Here is an 18,114-nt window from a genome sequence, read left to right as displayed (position 1 = left end):
TTATGGGTCCACTGTTTTAGTTTGTTACCTCAGAAAGGGTGTTACCTGCACAAACACGGGTAATAAACCTAAAACAACCCTCCGGCTTCTTTTCCTCCCTCCCTGCTCTTCTAACACCTATCATGCACTTAAGTGGTTAAGGTACTCAACTAGTAATCAGAAGGTTGCCAGTTCAAGCCCCATCACCACCAGGTAACAGCCATTATATCCCTGAGCAAGACCCATAACCCTAATTGCTCAAGTTCTATTCAGTAAGTTGCTTTGCATAAACGTATCAGCTAAATGCCGCAAATGTAAACTCACAGAACATACACTCCATCTGGGCTTCTCCAGGCCACTAGAAACATAAACTACCATTATCTCTGTTATTTACAAAGCTCTGGTTTCCTGTACACTCTGTCTCAGTTTCCACCATCAGCTCAAGGAGGTCTCTCATATTACCTGAAGTAGGTCGCTTAATGTTTTGCTGTGACATTTTATATCTCTTTTCCAGCACCCATCTGTCAGAGTTAATTCCTGCTTCACAAACTCCTCTGGAGTGAACCAACGTTCCTCCGTACGGATGCTTTTACCCCGCGTACCTGCAGCAGTTAAAGGGAACGTTGGAGCTCAGGAACACACCAATACACCTCAATCATTCACATGCATTTGTTCTGTTACCTCCTACATCTTTGAATTATTGCTGAGAAACACTAATTAAAATGTGTTCTGTCAAATATTTTTCACATTGTTTTTAAACAACCTGATTGTCAGATGAAGATTTTAATTGTGATAAAACCAATAAACAGTTATACACTCCAAAAACACTTCTGCAGAATCCACACTGCACTGACTTATGCTCTAGTGTGTTAAGTAACATGAGGCTAAACTGTAAACACCTGCATACACTACATACACCTACCTGAAGCAAATCTGCTTTTGAATAAAACCCCACTGACAGACCCACAGCTGACTGGCAAAGAAGGAGCCTGAAACTCAGATAAATCCACTGCCTCTCCTTCCTCTTCATCCTCCTCCTCTCTCTCCTCTCTCTGCTCAACTGATTCCTCCATTTCTTCACTAGATGCTGACATTAAAAGAGAGGGGTGGAGCAACACACCCACACAAACACACACAACAAACATAATCAAACTTTTACACAGACATCCCCTGAATCATGTACATTATCAGAGAACCATAGAGAGAATAATGCATAAAGAATTAAAGAGGACTGTGGACTAACAAGGGCTGGAGCTTTTTGAGGAGCTGAGAGGGCAGAGCTGTCTTTTACTCTGCTAGGACAGATGCAAACAAATTTAAAAAACCTGCTTACACTCCATGACTCCTGGTGCAGCTTTCGAGCTGGGGGTGGGTAGGGTTGTTGTGCATGCAAATACATGCATAGCAACTGGTGTATGGACTCTAAAATAATTGGCAACCTACAGGTCCAGCAATGCTGCAGAATACAGTATCACCAGGGCCAACCTGAAAAGGTCATAGGGCTTGTTAAAATGGCTCACAAGCAGAAGGTAGAGGTCCTGGGTTATTACTTCACAAGTAATAACCCAGGATGTGGATGGAATATATCCTGTCCATAAAACCCCCAAGACCAGTGAGACTTAACTATCTGAGCAGCTCACAGATTCTTTGCCCAATTTCAGTAACAAGGAAACAGCAACCAGATGACAGTCCACAGGATCAGACTCAACACTTATACTACACACCCATGACACATCGTGAGACGGGTGATCAGCAGTGCGAACTCCAGGAAAGCGGCAGGTCCTGCTCGAATTCCTGGATGAATGCGGCAAGGCTTTGATGCTCAACTAGCAGAGATATTCAGCATTTTCAGCAGGTCTCTGTCAGGCTCCTGAGTGGTGCAACAGAAGAGCATTTGGCCTATTGTCAGGAGTTTGATCCCCAGTGATCCCACAGCCATCTGTGGCTGGGAGCCTGAGAGAGCAAAATTGTATGTACTCTTAGAGGGGTGTATACTCACTCTCCCTCCAAGTGTTGTTCTCCCAGCTGCCATGTGACAAGGGTGAATTACCTGATGAAAATTTCTAACCAGGGCTTCAGATCCCCCTCCCCAACACCCTAAAACCAACGTTCTTCAGTACAGATGCTTTTACCCCATTTACCTGCAGCAGTTAAAGGGAACGTTGGAGCTCAGGAACACACCAATACACCTCATTAATTCACATGCTTTTGTTCTGTCACCTCCTACAACTTTGAATTATTGTTGAGATCACTAATTAAAATGTGTGCTGTTGATGATTTTTCACAATGTTTTTAAAAACCTGGTTGACTGAGGAAGATTTTAATTGTGATAAAACTAATAAACAATTATACTGCAGACACTCCAAAAGCACTTCTGTAGAATGGACACTGCACTGACTTATGCTCTAGTGTGTTAAATAAGTGAGGCTAAAGCTACACTACATACACCTGACAAGGGTAACACGGGTGAATTAACAGATGAAAATTGAGGACTGCTGCCCCCCCTCCCCCGCAAAAAAACCTGACTCTGCCACAGGCAGTTGTCCACAAATGCTTCAAGACCATCACCACTGATCTAGTTCTAAATAGATTAGTTTCAAGTTTGGTTTATTTGTCACATACATAGTCATACACAGTATAACTCGCAGTGAAATGGTTGTAACATGCCGTCCTTCGAGCCGGATTAGCCACTAAGAGCCAGACAGTCCTCAACCAGTACCCCTGCACCTGGCTCCTGGCCTTCCTGACTGACTGTCCTCAGACACTTGGACTGGGAAAACATCACTCTTCCTCTCTAATACTGAACACTGGTGTCATGAGTCTGCCTTCAGTGCCTGGCTCAGACCATAGTTTTTCTCTTCATCAATGGAGACATGGTGGAAAGCTTCAAATTCCGGGGCGTCCACATGTTGCAGGATGTATAATAGACTGCCAATACACTGGTACTAATTTCTGAGCTCAATAAAGAAAGTCAGTCTCAGCAAAGATCTGCTTGTTACCTTCTACTGCTGTAGTACTGAGAGCATCCTTATGTACTGCATGTCAACATGGTTCACCAGCTGCACCACAGACAGATAGCAGGTCATCAACCGTGTGCCCAGAGAGTCATCGGAGCCCAGCTGTCACCTCTTCAAATAATCTGGAGCTCCTACTGTCTTCACAGAGCAAATCACCATTTGCTATGACCCTACAAACCTTATCACTTTCTTGCCTTCTATGTGGTGCTATAGGTGTACCAGCTTCTGCACTGACATTGAAATCTTTACTTCAGCACAATAAACCTCCTATACCAACCTGCCAAGACACCATTAGAAAAATATAAGTAGGGATGCACTAATATTGAATTTCTTGAGCCAATTCGATAACCAGTTATCGGTTGAAAGTCTAATATCACATCGAATTGATAATGACAAACTCAAAATTGGCTTTAATGGAAAATAAAATATTGGCTGCCAATATAACATGCACCTCTAAATATAAGATTGCATTTTACATGAATATATGTGTGCAATATGTAATATTAATCATCTGAAGCTGCTAATTTGCCTGCTGTGTATTTGCACTGCTGCTAACCTTTGCATGCCACTGTTTACTGACAGCCCTGTCACTTTAAAATAACAACTCTATCCAGATACTCTATAAGGACCTATGCTCAGACCTACATCCAGAAACATTCAAGACAAGACCCATGCAGACAAAAGAAATGTACAATGCCTTACTTCTTTCTATAAAACCTATCTTTTATACTTATATTTAATTCCTTCTTAGTTTGCCAGTGGTCAACCAATTCATTGATTAATTAATTAATTAATTTTAATTTAATTTTGACATAATATACACTGGCCAAAATTTTTGTTTTGTTTTTTACAAAGTTAAAATTTTTGATTACTAGTGAACATTATATATTAGTCATCTGCCTCTCTGCTCTATAAATATTGGCATTGGCCATTGAAAAACCCATGTCAGTTAACTATTAATATGATCATTCCAATGACAATCACAGTAAAGGTATGAGTATTTGCACACCACTATATAATATGCATATATCATATACATAAAGATCATACAACCATGCACACGTTATGAAAAATTATCACAATAACAACAAAAGCAAACTAGCACAATTCCATGTTTCTACACAGCCTCTTCTACCATATCATTAATGTTAGACAAATCACTAGCAGTGCTACAGTATATCCAAAAAGGAGTAAAACACCATCACAGGGAAACACAACAGCATTACAGGGAATGCAACACCATCACAGGAAACGCAATGCCATTATAGAGAATTCTGCATCGTTATAGAAAACGTTACAGGGAATGTAACGCCATTATGCAAGACCATTACAGATAATGGAACTCCATTACAGGGAATGCAACTCCACTACAGGGAGCACAATACTATTAGAGGTAAAACCATGCAATTACAGGGAATAAAACATCATTACAGGTGTGGTGGTAATACCACACCATCACACGTAATGCAATGTCATTACAGGGAATGAAATGCTATTACATGGAACACAACACAATTATAGATAACGCGACACCATTACAGGTAACGCAACAGACTTACAGAATTTGGGCTTCTTGGGGCTTTTCTGTTGGTTGGGGGAGGAAGAAGAGGATGGGCTGGGCTGCTCATCATCCTCAGTCTCTTCAACACTTTTCTTTCTCTTGTTTCTTCTTCTCTGCTTCTTTGCTGTGTTTTCTTCACTCTGGGGTGAATCTTTCAACTCCTCTGAATCAAGGAGTTTTGCATAGAATTTGTAAGACCCTGAATGAAAGATCACCATGAAAAAGTGCTTGAAGTCAAAACAACTACAGGAAAAACAAAATACAACAGTGGGTGGAACCATTACACACATAAAAATATCACAGCAGAACAAATTAACGTTCAGTCATACACATGCATACTGTAAATGCTGAATAAGTAAAAACAAGAATTTCAGTAGTAGGTTTACAAGTAGAGAACATTATAGAATGAGCAGTTGCACAGATTGAGAAGCTGTATAAGTGTCTGAGAGGAACGGACCATCCATCAGGCTTTTTCTGAGCCCACACAGAACTGGGTATTTCTGCAGGATGTGGCCATGGAATACACATCTCCAAAACACCTTCACCTTGTCGCTTCTCTCCTTCTCCAGCCTGTCCAAAACCTCATACACACCATCCTTTTTCTTCTCCTTATACCTCATCCTTATCACCTTCTGCAAGAATAGAGAGAGAGAGAGGTGCACAAGAAGACTGGCTAGCTATGTTGTTATTTAATAGAAAGAAGGTGACTGAAAAGCAATTCTTGCCTTATATAGTTTTTCTGGGACCAAATCATGGTCTCGCAGCTGGTTGAGGAACGTGTTCGGTTGCTCCATGCAGGACATTTCCGTCTTTTTGCAGTGGAAAAACTGAATCAACTCCTCATTCGGTATAAAGTTTAAAAAGGCTAATGGCTTCATTATAAAATGCGTCGTCCCACAGTCAGTCGTCTGTTCAGGAAAACGACAGTAAAATTAAATAGCAGTTATAAAGCCTCAAATTATGTACAGTAGCATAACTTTAAATCGCGTGTACAGTCAAAGAGAATTAAACTGCTTTTCAAAATAAATCTCGAACTATGTTTTTGTTTCTAAATAAATGACAAACTAACATTTCATAGGCCACGGTTATATACGGTTTAACAAAACGCCCTAATCCTAATTCTGCCGTGTATATCCTCGTTCGTATAGGAGTTATAATGTCAGTGTACCACGATGCGGCTCCCAATTGAATGTTCAGTCAAGTAAGAGTCTTACTTGTGATTTCTACAAATTTCATGTCCAGGATGGCGGCCGCACCTGCTCCTCAGAACACAAAGGAAATAACCTGATGTAGGGGAAAGGAAACTTTTCAGCTGGCTCCTTTCACTACCGCGTCCGGAGAACGTTCAGAGAACGCTCGAATAACGCTCGTATAACTAATAAAATAATGGCTGTCGGTTTCTGAGAAACACCAGAGAATAAAGAGTATTCAAGTTAGAATACCATAGGACATATATGGTCTAGCCCATTAAACTACACATATTTTAGATCTTTTTAAACATTATTTGTCAACTTGTAACGTGATTTTAAAACATTTATATACTATATAATCCTTGTTAAAATTAGAAAGTTGCTGTTTTACCTTCAGCTAAAATACATATGCATCTCATAATACAGAGGTATCTCGTAAATGATTTCACATTTTACATTTTATGTGTCGAGAATAAGTGATGAATTGACGGTATTACGTCTTCTAGTCTGTCCTTCATATTTCGCAATAATGTTACAGGCCGATCAAAGAATAAATTAATTGCCGAAGAACCTTCACACAAACACCGTAATAATTGCTATTTCTGACTTTTAAAATTCAGTACAATTTACCTCCATCTAATCTGTTTGTTTCAGGTTAGGTGAGTCAGTATAATTTCTGAGATACTCTAATACTGACTTTAAAATATATACTTTGAAACCACTGGTGTGGTTCCATCTGGTGGCTAAAACAGAAATTGTACAGTATTTCCGTCAAGAACGTGTTTGAATCGGCGTTATCCAGATGTTTTCGGCGACCGAAAACACACACATAGACTCACTCTCTCTCACTCTCACTCTCTCACTCTCTCTCTCTCTCTCTCTCTCTCTCTCTCTCTCTCTCGGCAGCTGTCTGGCACGCTCTAAACCATTATGCCTACAGAGAGGCTCTATGCTGAAGGGAGTCATTTTAAACTACCATCATTTCCATTAGATCTTATGGAGAAATCTGTCATATTTATTATGCATGCATTGATTGTGGATTATTGGATCAAGAAGGGATTGTCTAGATCTGTGTTTATTACATACATGTATGTTTTAATAATTATTAATTATTGTTATTAATATTAATAGTATTAATTAGCATTCTAAGGTTACTGAGACAGCACTTGTGAGAGTGGCTGTCTTCCCCTACAGCTTTTCTTTGTACTGGTTTCAGTTGTAAGGTACTTTATATTTTGTCGTCATGTGCCACAGGGCAACAATGTCATAATTACATTGGTATCTACCCGGACAGAAACCGCCACTATCATTCAGAAATCAAATTTCAGAAGCTTCTGCCTTAAATGCTGACTGTACCAAATCATCATAATTAGTCCATCCCAGGTTCCAGCTTCCGTGGTTTCCCTGTCTTGTGTGTTTTTGTTCCATGCCTTAGTTTCATTTGCTCCTCCCCTGGTTTGATTGCTTGTACCTGTCCCTTCTTTCTACCTTTTTTTTTTTTACTCTGTCTTGGTCACTGTGTTTTGGCTGTTCATTGTTATGCTTCACTGCAGTTATGTGTTTGGTTGTTTTGATGTTTTTGCAAAGCCTGTAAGTTTGCACTCCGTGTGTTAGTGTTATCTTAGCCTCCTGTTCCCTAGTCTTTGTTATAGCCTGCTTCCCATTTGCCTTTGTGTACTTTTGCTTTGTGTCTTCTAGCTTTCATGTATCCTAGCCCTTGTCTTGTTAATCATGTATCCCCGTACACTCCATGTTGTCTCTTTGACCCTGGACTACGACAAAGACTCTGATTCTGGCTTTGCACCTATTAAATCTTGCTCTTCTCTGCACATGCGTCTGCCTCCTTACTGCGCAACGTTACTGAATGAACAGCCAAACAAGGACGGCGCAAGAGAGCAAGACTCTGGGAGGTGGTTTTGCTGGGATGAAACTCCGGCTGTTTCCACACAGTCCGAGTTCATTACGTCTCAGCGTCACCAATTCAGAGATAGCAAATCCCCTGGCGCTGCAGGTACACGGGCATCTCGTCATTCCCGGATGAAGCAGGATCCCGTATATTTTGATGACGACGAGATCCCAGGTAAGTGCAGAGAGTCTACCCGTCTTGACCAACACTGCAGGGGGGAGCGGCCTGCAGTGCAAGGCGTGAGTTGGCGGAGTGAATGCACAGACCATCCATGGCTAGGTATTCCATGGGCATTAAAGCACAACTGCGAGCTCCCTATCACTCGCGTGAGCCCTGGGTTCTGCCGAGAGGGTTCTGTGTCTGTGTGTTCCTCCAGGGTCACCAGTATCTGTGGCTATCCCGCAAGCCATCCGTCCTGAGCAGGTTCCTGTTCCCCGCATGAGAGACGCCGCCCGTCCTGAGCCGGTTCCTGTTCCCGGTGTAAGAGACGCCGCCCATCCTGAGCCGGTTCCTGTTCCCGGTGTGAGAGATGCCGCCCATCCTGAGCCGGGTCCCAGCATAGTGAATGCCACCCATCCTGTTCCCAGGTTTGATCCCATGGCTAAGCCCCGTCATTGACTGCCTCAGCTGCACCCTCAGAATTCTGGGACTAGCTGTGGCCCGAAATTGCTGCATTGCTAGACTTCCAGCCAGTCCCGGCCTCCAGTGTGGAAGACGCTGCCCAGCCAGTCCCTACCTCCGGTGTGGAAGATGCCGCTAGTATTGTTCCTGTTCCCGGCATAGTGGATGCCGCCGGTCCACTATGCCGGGAGCCAGGACAACAGGTCAGCGGGATGATATCAACATCATCATCCCCACACCCTGAACTTGGGAACCAAGACCCAATTCATCATGAATTCATCAAGAGTTCAATATGGCATCTCACTAAGGACATGACCGGTCCCTGCTGCTGTTCTGCTGCTCGTGTCCAAGAGTGGCTACAGATACCAGCTACATGACATCAAACTGTATGCCAGAAGTGAAGGAGACATCGGCTCACTAATCCACCTCACCAGGATATACATCAATCACACTGGAATGACATATGGACTGGATAAGTGTGATTGGTTACAGGAAGAGGAAAGGTAGCTAGAACTGAGGGGATCACACTACAATAAGGTAAGATAGCAGATGTTGAGGGCAGTTATAAGTACTTTGGAATCTTGCAGGCAAATGGAAATCAAGAAGAGGCCACAAAGAAAGCATCTACAGCCAAATACCGTGAGTCAAGTTCTGAGAAATCAGCTGAATGGGAAGAACAAGATTTGGGCTATCAACACCTACACTCTACCAGTCATCAGATAACCCCCTGGCATAATCAGCTGACCAAAGGATAAGGCTATTTTAAATAGCACTTACTTGGCATAATTGTACAGTATGTATTTTCAATATTTAATAAAAAATATTTCCTTATAAAGTAGAATTATGAGAGTTCCAAGAGCATCTCTGTTGCTAGTGTTCTTCTCCAGATCCCATTGGGTGAGGCAGACTTAACAAACCCCTCAGGGGTGAGCCAGCACAACTGTGTTCTAATGCATTTTTCAAATCTCCCTTAGGCAGAGACACTCATGGTTAGGTTCTTTTTCAAAATCACAGTAGGTGATTGGCTCCAGAACAGGGATGGGTGGGTGCACTGCTGGTGAACCACAGCACCACACAGTTTGGGTTTCTTCCTCCAAAAAAGATCTGCTGCAACATAATATGCTACTGGAATACAAGTATACTAAAGAATAACAAACACCACTTTATGCAGTATTTATGTAGAACAGACTGAACCATGTACTATGTGGTATAAACTGCACTATTTGTTACTTATACAGAATAGACTCATGGAGTGTTTACATGGTATAGACTGGACTATGCAGTGTTTATGTGAAACACAATGCATTATGTGTTATGTATTACAATGGAACTCCAGGATTCTTCCAGAATATTTAGGAAAAGAAGATGAACTTGGCTCTAAAGAATCCTCAAAAGATTACCACATAAGGCCCTATGAACCTTGCAACCTAGGAATGATGAGTGTGTAGTCATGTGTTTAACATTGTATAAGATTTGTACACAAACACAGACACACACGCAAACCTGTAGCAAAGCGCTTTTTGTGTAGAGTTCCCCTCTCTGTGAAACATTTAACAGGAAAAGAATCAATATGGAACAATGCCATGACATCATCATCATCGTCATCCTCATCATCTTCGCTGATTCTATTCCCATAGTCTGAGATGGACTCTGAGGTGGTGTCTACAAGCAAAATTAGACAGCTCTGTGTGATTAAACAACACATTATGACATACATTGTATGACATTGCTTTGCTCTTTTAGAATTCAAATTAGTTTTAATACCAACATCTTTTATTTAAAGGCACTGTGTGCTAAACTCAAGTAACGTGTCTCTAGTCTCCACAGTCTACCATTTCTACTCCTAATGGTAGAAGACAATCTGTCTCTATAGAAATGATCACTGTGCATGTGGGTGCACAGTGCACTTTATTACATTTTTTTTGGATGATCTTTGAATAACAAAGACATAACAATGCATCTTATGCACACACACATTGTATTGCATTGTGCGTTATTGAGTCAGTTTAAAGTGAATGATAAAGACTCACATTATCTGTAACTGTTATTTCCACTGGAACGTGCTGTCCTTCCCTGTTAGTCAGAAGACATACAAACATTCAGACTTTATGTCTGAAACCCAAAATACAAGCATGAAGATTTATGATGACAGCAGAGTGGCATTTTCATAGACAAAGATTAAGATCAAGATTAAGATTAAGATTTAGGATTAAACTGCACTCCATTGGTCCAGTCTCCCCACTGGTGTCCATCTAGATTCTGAGGTATGCCAAGCCAGCATTTGAGGACTCTGCTCCTGCTCCCAACACAGCTGAACTGTGTGACTGAATGTTGTGGAATAATGATTACACCGCTCAGGTGTGTTGGGAGCTTTTCTGGCTGTAGTCCTGGAGGACTGGAAGAGGATCCTGGTATGTATTATAAATGGAAAAGCTGAATGCAGCACTTGAGGTCATTCAGAAACCCTTCCTCACTAGTCATACCCCTCTCTTCTGTCTCCGCATGACTCTGGTGACATCAGGCAAGGATCCTGGGACAGAATGCTGTGTGCAGAATAGTTGAAAAAGAAAGTACTGTGAGAAAAAAATCTATTTTATGCCATGAAGAAAAATACACATTAAGGTGCCATGATAAGTAAGATTTCAAATTATAGAGTGCACTATAAATATATGGTTGTCAGTTATGGAAATCACTAAGAATACAATAGGACCTAGTACCTCTACATCCTCGGTCTTCCTTTGTTTTATGATGGACATGAAAGAAAACCCTCCTGCAGACAGTGTGAAAAGTAAAAATGTAAAATGTAAAAACTACACTTCTACTGGTATGAGGCCATACAGTGACAGTTTTTCTGTTCTCTTTAACTGTAGACATGGATTCTGGTTCTTACATGTGACTACATTTTACCTGTATGAATGTTTACAACGGAACCTCATGGCAAAAGATGCTTGTCTTCCACTTTTATTTTTTTTTCTCCCACCAAACTGTTCAAATTGTGTGAGAGTAAACCACTGCCCTTCAGAGAAGATGCATAGATCACCTGCAGGGGAAGAGGGGAGATGAGAGAGAGACCGAGAGAGAAAGAGAGAGAAAGTAGTAAAATTACATCCATATATACGTGTACATACATAGTACAAACTATACTGCATTTTATATACAGTATATACAGTTATACTGTAAACTATATTATATATATTTGTTGTCTATATTTTTTTTTTTCCCTGCATTTCCTCAATACAAAACTTTTGTTACTATAAACTGATTCATTCGACTCACAAATCTCACAGAGTCACATGGCATCACACACACATATAGATTCTCACAAATATTCTTTTATTCTAGTAATATTTTTATCCATCCATTGTTCCTGTTTTCTAGTTGAGGCCTGAGTACATTAACAATATTCTCATTTTATGATTTTTTTCAAGCTCAGTAAAATTGATTCCTATGTCATCATAGCTGTTCTGCTTCATTTGTCTAAAAGGAGAAGCAGCTTTGCTTGAGTCTTGCTGTATGGCAGAAGTATTTTTGACTGCCAACTAGTTCAGAGTTTAAAGATTTGTCTGTACTATAACAACCAACAGTAAAGGTTCAGAGTTTAATGATCTGTCTGTATTCTGACATAATGAGACGTACTGTTGCTGTACTTGTCTTTGCTTCTGATCCAATTCCTTCAAAGAACAGGAAAGCCTGAGATGTAAAAAAAAAAAAAAAAGGTTAAGGTACTGGACTTATAAATAAAAGGTTGCTGGTTCAAGCCCCACCAGTGCCAAGTTGCTGCTGTTGGGTAACTGAGCAAGGCCCTTAACCCTCAAGTTGTACTCACTCGTGAAATTTTGTCACTTTGGATAAAAGTGTCAGGTTAATGTAAGTTTTTCATGCTATTAAATGCATTTTAATCTAATGAATTATGCTTACATTTATTTCTAAGACAAATTAAAATAATGTTATATTTTTTATAAAAATAATGTTATATTAAAATAATAAATAAGTTAATGCTCTATATATGAAATGATTTCCAAAACTATATATATTTACAATCAACAGCTCTGTCACAGCGTGTACTCAGAAACGAAGCTGAAAGCAGCTTTGCTTCTTAAACTCTTCTTACATGATGGAGAAAAAACAAGCTCAAAGACAAAGACAAAGACAGCAAGTATCCAAGAACATGGACAGTTTAAACTGGCAGATATAACCAGTTTACCACCATGTTTAACACAAGTACTAAATTTAGATTTCTCTCATCCACACTCAATAAATACACATACCCATGCACACATACTTACAAAGTTGCTAGGGCCGTGGTTTTCCTGCCAAGTTGGACTTGTTTGAAGGTGTCAAAGTGGGTGAAAAGTCAAAGGTCATGGGGTTTGGAAAAAGCTTTCATTACAAACAATACCAAATGTATTTTCTTGTGAATGTGTACTGATGCGAGTGTTACATAGCTGATGACCTGACAAATGGAGGCCAACACCTACACCAGTCTCTATGTACCCAGCTGGCATAATCAGCTGGCCAAAGGATAGAAACCACTGACATCAAGACACTGCTCATAGTGCACGAAGGGTTTCATCCGTGCACAAGGCTTTCATTCATATATTTAAACAATGCTACATACAAACATTAACTAGCCTACAAACTAAAATATATGTCCTCATGTGGTTCTTTTTACACTGAATGCAAATCTGTTTTCAAGACATTCCTCTCAGGCATTGGTTTTTAACTGAAATTATTATTCTTATTATTATTTAATTATTATTATTATTTTATTATTATTATTATTATTTTATTATTATTATTGTAATTATGCCATATTTATTCACAAATAATGCTGTTATGGCACGAAAAATATGTAGTCTGTGATGGTGGCGGCACAGAGGGAGCAAGAGGTGTGGTTGCTAGAAGGTGCTCTTTATTTTCCATAACTAAAGGCACTAATGTTTAGCTGACCTGCAGGTTGAAATAGTGGAAGGGGGAAAAAAGGGAGAGGTGCACATGATTAGTAGGCTGGTGATTGGGAGAGGGGTAGGTGTTTACTATGGTCCTCCCAGCGAGTGTGCATGTTCCTTCTACTGGGAGGCCGGCCACCCATGACAGAAGCCCCCCACCAGAAGACCCCGCCAGGCTCCTGGAGTGCAGCTGGCCTGGCCCACGGGGAGCAGGTTTCCACGGGTGCTCCCGGTGAAAGGAGGTGATGAGGTCAGGGTCCAACACCTGGGGGGCCAGCACCCAGCAATGCTCCTCAGGTACCCCTCCCAGTCCACCAGGTACTGCAACTCCAAGGTCCTTCTCTGAGAGTCTAGCAAGGTCCTCACCCTGTAGGCTGGCTTACCCCCGATCTCCAGCAGTGGGGGTGGAGCTCCCAAGGGGCTCCCCTCTTCCGAGAGACATGTGGAAGGCCCTGGACGCCCGCATATGTCCCGGCAGACCCAACCTGTAGGTCACCTCATTCACCCAACTTATTATAGTCTACGGACCCTCATATTTGGCCCACAGTTTGACCCAGCTTGAACCAGGAAGTCAGTCCCTGCTTTCGGTCTGCCTTTTTTTGTAGGCCACGATGGAGGAGCACAGACTCCTGTGGGTCTCCCCCCAAACCTGCTCGCTGCATCTGCACGACTGCTCAACAGTTGGCCGGTCTGACATCGCTGGGTTCCAGGGGTAAAGGGGGGCTGGTACCCTCAAACACATTCAAATGGTGTTAGCCTTGTTCCAGCATGACACAGAGTTTTGTGCATATTCGGCCCATGCTAGGCATGTACTCCAGGTCTCTGGATGTCACTGGTAGTAGAGACGAAGGAACTTGCCCAATTCCTGGTTTACCCTCTCCACTTGGCCATTGGCCTGGGGATGGTAACCTGACATCCAACTCATGATAATATTCAGTTTCCCAAGCAGTTCCTTCCACAGTCTTGAGGTGAATTGAGCCCCCTGCCTGAGACAATGTCCTCAGACAACCTAAACTGTCTGAAGACATGGCAGAAGAGCAAGTCTGCTGTTGCCAAGGTTGTGGGTAGGCCTTTTAGCGGGATGAACCTAACCATTTTGGAGAAGCGATCCACGATCACCAAAATGATTGTGTTCCCCTCAGAGGCAGGCAGGCCCGTGACAAAATCTATGGAGATATGGGACCAAGATCGCTGAGGAGTGGGGAGGGGAAGTAGCTTACTGGCAAGAAGAGTGCGTGGGGTCTTGCTGCGGGTGCAGTTGGTGCACAAGGACACATACCTGGTGACGTCCCTGTGCATGGCAGGCCACCAGTATCTTGTGCTCAACAGTTGCGTGGTGTGCGTCCATCCCAGATGTCCTGTCTCCACAGATGTGTGTGCCCAGTTGATAAGGTCCTTGCAATGTCTAAGCAGGACAAAGCTGGTTGGCGGCCTCTATGCTGCAGTCGATGTCCAAGGTCACCGTGGCCAAGAAACACGAGGGAGGGAGCACCGGTTACTGACTGGAAGACTGGGCCTCGGCATGATGTTGCTGGGAGAGCAGATCCACCCTTTTTCTCTCCCAGCCTGTAGGTGACATGAAAGGCAAACCTGGAGAAGAAAAGAGACCACCGCACCTGCCTAAAATTCAACCTTTTTGTGGTTTGGAGGTACTATAGGTTCTTGTGATCAGTGATGATGGTGAAGGGATGTCTCTCTCCCTCCAGCCAATGCCTCCACTCCTCCAACACGGGTTTCATTAACAGGAGTTCTCTGTCCCCCACGCCGTAGTTCCGCTTAGACGGGCTCAGCTTCCTTGAAAAGTAAGCGATGAGACGTAGCTTACCTTCCTCCCCTCTCACTTGGGACAGCACAACTCCTACTCCCACATCTGAGGCATCTACCTCCACAGTAAAGGGTCTCTCCAGGTTGGGTTGTTGCAACACGGGAGCGGTGGAGAAGGCGGTCTTCAGGTCTGTGAACGCTCTCTCTGCCGCCTCACCCCACCTTAGCTGTTTGGTTTTTCCCCTAAACAAGTCCGTGAGGGGCCTGGCTAGGGTGCTAAAAGATTTTATGAAGCGTTGCAACTCCCATTATGTCCAGGGTCTTGGCCAGCCTGTCACGGCTTCCACCTTGCCGGGTTGCATGCCTACGCTACCCTTCTTTATGATGTACCCTAAAAGGTTCACCTCTTTGCAATGAAACTTGCACTTTTCTAGCTTGCAGTAAAGCTGGTTCTTCAAAAGGGTATGGAGAACAGTGCAAACGTCACGCACATGTTGGTCAAAGGAGGCGGAATAGATTAGGATGTCATTAATATACGCAATGACCAATCTACCCAGGAACTCCCTTAAGACCTCATTAATATAGGCCTGAAATATTGAGGGGGCTGTAGCCAACCCATATGGCAGGACCAGGTATTCATAGTGACCAGAAGATGTGCTAAAGTCTACCATTCATCACCCTCCCTGATCCTAATGAGGTTGTAGGCACCGTGCAGATCTAACCTAGTGAAATACCAGCACCTCTCAACTGCTCATGTTCCACAGGGACCAGGAGGAGGGGATAGGTTTACTTAACCAGTAGTTTGTTAAGTCTCCGGTAGTCTACACATGGCCTCAAACCTCCATCCTTCTTTTTGACAAAGAATACACCTGCTGACACTGGAGGGGCATATATATACCCCTGTATGGATCCCTCCTTGAGGTTTATGGCACAGTCCCACTATAAGGTGGGCTCAAACCCAGCTCAGCTAGGTGATGACACCAATAGCCTACTGGGTGAGCAACCACACTCTAAGAACAGCGGGCCCATGTGCAGAACAGTTAGATCTTGGATCAGGTAAAACAAAAGGGAAAAAAAACTAAACACCATCCCGAGCATGGAAAAAAGGAGAACAAAGAACGCCACGGGAAAAAATGGCAACACCGATGCACTGGGGAAAACAAAACTAAAACTTCCCAAACAAAACCAGAAAACGGGGAGGAACTTGAATGGCTAAGGGAAGCCTCAGGAGAGAGACAGACTCAAGAGGGAAAACTGGAGAGGGGAGTAGATGTGTAAAAACACAAACACCCTCGCAGACAAGAAGTGAGGTGTAGCATGAGGGGTCACAGACCTCAATACCTGAAGTTACCAACTAGGAGCTTGGCTCAAAACTTTAGCAAAGACCCAGCACTGAATGGCTGGGTCACTGGGCTTTTATAAGGTCTAACCCAGCTGTTGGGTGTTAAAACAGATTAGTGGTGTGGTTGACTCGAGGCCTCCCTCTGGTGGCCGGAGGTGGCCCTGGCCTGGTGCCAACCCTTACACCCACTCCCAATGGGGGAGGGGGCTGTGTAGCATTCACCAGACTGAACACCTCAGACAGTTCATGGTACTCCTGGTGGATGATGAGGTCCCCGTAGACCTCTGGGCTCTCGATCGAGGTAGACTGAAGATGCACTGTCCTGTTAGGGAGGCACTGCTTACCACAATAGGGCACACACGCGAGGATGTGGTTCCTGGACCACAGTAGGTGAGGGATGTGTTTGCATAGCCAAGGGAGGCCTAATGTGAGGGGGCGAGAGAGAGAAGGGATTAGGTAAAAGGAGGTTTGCTCTATGTAATCCCCGTTTGTTTCCAGCTGAACACGGGGAGTGACGTGTAACAAAGGTGAAACCCACCTGGCCCCCATCCCATGCCTTTATACTCAAGGGGAAGGGCAGGGGAATTGCTTTTATCACTAGCCTCTTCACGAAATCCCAGTCCATTACATTCCCTGCCACAGCAGAGTCCACCAATGCTGTCGAGAAAGCAAAGTGACCCTTGCGCGACACTTTAATTGGCACTTGAAACATTGAAATGGCCATCAAACATTGGTCATGGCCATCAAAAATATGATTTTAACCAAAAAATATATATAATTTACTGTCGAGCAAGTAAATCTATATATTATGTCTCAAAATTTCACAATGATTGTAAAACAAAAGTAACCGTTTCTCAAAAGCCGTACGTGATGTAAAATTTCGAATTCATTTCTGTGATCAGCATCAAAAGTCTATTTGCAACACCAAAACCTGTAAAGGAAACAAAAACCTTGTAAGCCAGTGTATCCTACTTTGCTAACAACTGCTGTCACGTTCGTCCCTCTTTGACGTCGCGGTTCCCACTGCAACTCCACCACGTTTGTTTACTTCCTGGTTTCCTCGTGTTTCCTTGTTTTGGTTTCTTTTGGTTCCGTCGCCTAGTTGGTTCTATTGCCTACCAGTTATTTTAATAAGTATTGTGTTAGTTCTCATTAGTTTCTGTATTTAAACACCGTGTTTGTGGGCACTCTTTGCGATGTCTCGTTTACTCGTTTCTGAGCCGTTGTTTAGCTTTGTCTGGCATTTTGGTTTGTTTCAGCTCTGCCTGTATTTTGGATTTGCTCTCTGCCTGTTCCCTCTTTTCCGGTTGCTCCTGGACTGATTTCTTGATTACAACCTTGGCTTGTGTACTTTGGATTCTGATTGTGGACTATGCGTATTCTCTAATAAAGCTGCATTACTTCGAGCGACTCTGTACATGCTCAGAACGTTACAACCGTGCCTGTTTGTGGCAGAAAAAAATATCACTATATAAAATCAATAACAAGCCTTAATTTTTATAAACTTAACTTTTATCATCTTAAAAACATGCCTCAAAATAGGGCTTGCATTGGCACACCATGAGTTCAGTTCAGCTACTGCATGTATTTTTCTGTTGCTTGTAGTTTATAGCTACGTAGCTAGCAAGCCATTTGTTCTTCAAAATAACATTGATATCACACTTTACTTTCATGTTAATAATGCACATTAGGAAAGAGCGCCGACTTCTCACACAGATGTGTAGCCAGCTACTTTTCATAAGTGTCATTTGAGTTTAATGCCGGAAAATGTGCCTGTTGTCTGTT

At 42.7% G+C, this 18,114-nt stretch overlaps 1 protein-coding gene across 1 annotated transcript in view; it reads right to left on the bottom strand.

The window, feature by feature from the left end:
* The window catches only part of LOC113587827 (uncharacterized), a 28,284-nt gene extending 10,190 nt beyond the window's left edge, over nt 1-18,094 (bottom strand). The window contains exons 1-14 of the mRNA XM_081715709.1: nt 17,302-18,094; nt 16,868-16,986; nt 12,561-16,751; nt 11,911-11,964; nt 11,182-11,314; nt 10,992-11,044; nt 10,758-10,817; nt 10,305-10,347; nt 9,778-9,936; nt 5,283-5,465; nt 5,015-5,189; nt 4,556-4,756; nt 902-1,066; nt 442-581 (exon numbers count right to left, since the gene is read on the bottom strand). Coding sequence (XP_081571835.1) covers nt 442-581; nt 902-1,066; nt 4,556-4,756; nt 5,015-5,189; nt 5,283-5,465; nt 9,778-9,936; nt 10,305-10,347; nt 10,758-10,792 — 1,101 coding nt within the window. The 5' untranslated portion in view covers nt 10,793-10,817; nt 10,992-11,044; nt 11,182-11,314; ... (2 more) ...; nt 16,868-16,986; nt 17,302-18,094. The remainder of the gene's footprint in view (nt 1-441; nt 582-901; nt 1,067-4,555; nt 4,757-5,014; nt 5,190-5,282; nt 5,466-9,777; nt 9,937-10,304; nt 10,348-10,757; nt 10,818-10,991; nt 11,045-11,181; nt 11,315-11,910; nt 11,965-12,560; nt 16,752-16,867; nt 16,987-17,301) is intronic.
* Between the last annotated feature and the right edge of the window lie 20 nt (nt 18,095-18,114).

This window comes from Electrophorus electricus, chromosome 6 (genome assembly GCF_041902795.1).
Source record: "Electrophorus electricus isolate QZ-2024a chromosome 6, ASM4190279v1, whole genome shotgun sequence".
Classification (NCBI taxonomy): domain Eukaryota; kingdom Metazoa; phylum Chordata; class Actinopteri; order Gymnotiformes; family Gymnotidae; genus Electrophorus; species Electrophorus electricus.
The sequence above is the reverse complement of the archived record's forward strand: the minus strand, read 5'-3'. Positions and strand labels throughout refer to the sequence as shown.